General features: G+C 36.2%; 1 protein-coding gene across 5 annotated transcripts in view; it reads left to right on the top strand.

Moving 5' to 3' along the window:
• Positions 1–3,832, top strand: part of CLPTM1L (CLPTM1 like) — a 98,187-nt gene extending 94,355 nt beyond the window's left edge. For all 5 annotated transcript variants that reach the window (XM_072411979.1, XM_072411981.1, XM_072411980.1 and 2 more), the window contains exons 17-18: positions 1,284–1,399; positions 3,240–3,832. In XM_072411979.1, the coding sequence (XP_072268080.1) occupies positions 1,284–1,399; positions 3,240–3,324 (201 nt within the window). In that variant the 3' untranslated portion in view covers positions 3,325–3,832. The remainder of the gene's footprint in view (positions 1–1,283; positions 1,400–3,239) is intronic.
• Positions 3,833–4,080: the final 248 nt, after the last annotated feature.

The following is a 4,080-nucleotide window of genomic DNA, read 5'->3' as shown; positions in this document are numbered from 1 at the left end:
TTACCAATCCCAAGTGCCCAGCACTTACCGCCTGTTACCAATCTCAGGTGCCCAGCTCTTACCGCCGGTTACCAATCCTGGGTGCCTAGAATTTACCGCCTGTTACCAATCCTAGGTGCCCAGCACTTATGGCCTGTTACCAATCCTAGGTGCCCAGCACTTATGGCCTGTTCCTAATCCTAGGTGCCTAGCAGTTGCCAGAAATCACTCAGAATGGGTAAATGTTTTTTGCTCCTAATATGAGCTAAGCCTAACTTGTTACAGCACATTTATTATACTATTACACTACTACAAAGGATTACACTCTTAAAACTTAGAAAGTTACTTACAAAGTTGTAACAAATAATAGGGAGAAGGTAGAACACTGAAACTATAAGAGGTTACTGGATACCCATGGCATAAACAACTGGGAGCACTAAATTTGCCGTGTTTTGCCACACCCCCTTTTTTACCACCCGGCTACAGCTTCCTACCACCAGGCTGAAAAAAATTTCTGGGGATAACACTGAGCGTAGCTTTCATGGGCAGCATCTGATGGGATCAGGTGACCGTTGCTATGCCCGTTTTCTGTTAATCATGTATGCAAATTCAGGGCTCTCTGCAGGTTGGTTCCAGAGCAGGTTCAATGTGCAGCCAATCACACCCCTGTCCAAGCCATGCCCCCAACTTCCCCTCATTTAAGCCCACAATTAATAAGTATCCACCTTACAAATCTCTCACCACTCCTATTTCTTGAAATATATTATGTTTGGCTACAAAAAAAGGAAACTCTACAATGCTTTTTATTTTAGCTGTATAAAACGTAGGATTACTTTTGTGTAAAAAGATGGGGTAGACCTTCTAGTGAAATGGATCTCTGGTAAAGCAATAATATTTACAAACTGTAGAATTGAAAAGCTTTTACTAGGGGACTTAAATCTCTGCATATTGTGTGAAATCAGAGTAATACTTTATCAATAGAAATACCATTGAACTAAATTTTCTTTAATTACCTGTTCCACTTCTGTATACCTTATATCATGCCAATTCCATTGAAGTGAAACAATAATGACCAAAAAATGAATCCTAAAAAGGAAGACTTAATAAAGAAAAAAAAACAAAAAAATAATTTGCACCTGCACATTCCTTACAACAGAACCTACACATATTTGTTGCTTATGTATAAGCTGCAAACACATTTTTACTGTTAAATTTTATGTAGTTTATCTACTGTTTATTATTTTCTGGGAGTTGTTTCGAATTACTGTATTAAAGTGTACTTATGTTTGTTTTATTTTCAACAGGCATTTAATACATTTATTGATGATATATTTGCCTTTATAATAACCATGCCAACATCGCACAGACTTGCATGTTTTAGAGATGATGTGGTATTTCTAATTTATTTATACCAAAGATGGTAAGTTACTTTGTTTTTATGTACTTAATTTGTTTCAGACCCTTTTTCATTTGCACTAACAGTTCATACTTAGGGGTTTGTTGCAAGTGAACTGATACTGCTGAAATTACAAAATTACCCTTTCTGGTACAAGAGTTTTTTCTAAAGAAATATACAGAGGGGGAAATGGGAAAGAAAGCTTCAATGAACAAAAATAACAATGGGGAGATCTAAAGGAATTCTAAAACATATGACATTTGGAAATATCTGAAACATAGTAAAACGCACTCAGGACAGATGTAGACAGTAAAGACCAGACCTTAATACGATATAGGTGAGAAGAGCCAAAATATAATTCATATAATAAATCAATAATTCTATTTTATTTATTAACAACATATATGCATGAAAGTAATACCCATATCATAAAACAGGGAATGTTCTCCAATAAGACTTGTCAGTATCCCAAAGCATGGGTTCACATTTCATAACAAATATAAAGAACTAATGTAGGATAAAAAATTCACGTTTATCTAAAAACCATGGTAAAACATTAGAAAATGGGTGGAGAGAAAAACATAAAAACAAGAAGGGTAGGGGGTAACATTGCTTGACATTCTCGAGTAACTTATCAGTTTGGTGGTAAGCTTAGGAAGACCGGAAGCCAATTTATTAGGTAGGGCCTCTAGAACTTCAGATTACCTCCTATGTCTCTTCTTTGCAGACAGAAGGGCAGAGGGATGATCTGAAATTTAGCCTGGCGTGTGTGGATCCCTAGATGAGATTCTCTCAAAAGAGATAATAACTGGGGGAATTTTGTGATTTTTAGTTCTCACAAAATTGTGTATTTACCATTGCTGTTGAAATATCTCTGACTCCCTTATGAGTATTTTGAAAATAGCTAGCTGAGATGGAAAGAAGAAGAGTAGATATTGGTAAAGCTGTTCTGTCTCCAAGCCATAGACTCTATTACCTAAATCCTTCCCTGGGGGGGGGGGGGGGGGATGATGCACTTAGATTAAGTAGTGGGAGATGTGGTTAGGTTAAGTCTCCTGAAATCGTAAGGAATGCAAGAGGGAAAGACTACGGCTAGGTACACACGTGCAATAGTTCTCGTCGGATAATCGGCTCAGGGCAGATGTGCTTGTGTAAAGCGCTCCTTGTCCATAATCCAAACGACCATTCTGGCGGATCCACGGACGATGGATGACAAATGATCCTAATGGAACTGAAGGGGGAGAAAGCACAGTGGGGTGCCGCTCCGTCATTCTCCCCCTCTCCTCTCCATAGAGCAGAACGGTGCTGTATGTACAGCACTTGTTCATGCATCGTGCAGTCGTTAGAAAGGATCATAAAAGATTCTTTCCAACGACAATAATTGCACGTGTGTACATAGCCTAAGTCCAGATGGTCCACAGTGAAGTGGTTGCCACAGTAGACTGAATCACAAGTCACAAGGTCGAATAGAGCCCTAATATTAGAATTGAGCAGTGCTAACCATTGTATAGCGAGAATGCCGTTCAACATTCCCACTGCAAGGGTAGTTTTGTCATTTCCATAGAGCTAGGCTTTAGGCATGTTTTGTTTTTTATATTATAAAATTGTGATTTCACCATTATCAAAGCTGCACTTTTACATTGTTATCTAAATTGTGTGGATCTAGCTTTTGTTTTTTCACTGCAGTCTATTCATCTTATATAAACTCCATACTCCTTATAGAATAATTAAGCCATATACTATAGAGCTGTGTACTAGTCAAACTTAGTACTAAAATCAATATAAATGCTTTAAAAAACAGCTGTTGACTATCTTTAAAATTCCTCTTTTAGTTAAGTTTACTATGTATTTTTTTTTTCATCAGGCTATATCCTGTGGATAAGACTAGAGTGAATGAATATGGTGAATCCTATGAAGAGAAACCAAAACGAAAGCCTCATATGAACTAGTTTTTAATCTTGTGATTTCTGTGATGTCTCTTATTTGAAACATGCAGTGTGCAAATAAGGAACCAGGAAAATCATCAACGAGTATTTTTATTGCTTCAATGAACTTTTCTGTACTATATATAGTCTACCTTGCCAAAATCCTGAAATGTGTTCCCTTTTTGCTGGGACTTAACTCCAGCATCAGTTCTTATATACAGTGCAGATATCTCCACAATACTGTAAATGTATGTTGTTTTTTCTTTTTGAGATTGTATATATCAAATTTGGTATTTCTTAGCAAGAACTGCTGTTTATGCAGAGACTGCATTGCATTATTAAAACAACAAACATTCCATACAATTAGCGTAAGGTAGTAAGCTAAGTTTCCAGCATTCTTATGAGTGACATGTTAAACATTTATCATGGAAATCAAAAAATAACTAATGATACCAGAACTCATGAGCTAATAATTCACTTGATATCATACTCTGTCATTTTTAAAAAATAAAAGCTTGAATGGACAAATGCTCCCCTGATCCTGTCATCCTAAATTATTTTATTTATTTGTAATAACAAAATGAGTTACTGTGTGAATAAACTCAAGCTTATTTTTTTTTTGGTTAGATCCAGAGATTCTATTTCAATAGATACTCTTTATCCCAAAGTTAAACTACTAAAAAGTGTCCCTTGTATATACCACCTCTACATCTTTTTGTTTCTTTTCTTTTTTTTTTTAAGGTAAAACTTTGTTGTTGGCTAATAAAAGCCTTATTACAC

This window comes from Pyxicephalus adspersus, chromosome 5 (assembly GCF_032062135.1).
Source record: "Pyxicephalus adspersus chromosome 5, UCB_Pads_2.0, whole genome shotgun sequence".
NCBI classification, from domain to species: Eukaryota; Metazoa; Chordata; class Amphibia; order Anura; family Pyxicephalidae; genus Pyxicephalus; species Pyxicephalus adspersus.
This window is presented reverse-complemented; position numbering and strand designations above follow the sequence as displayed.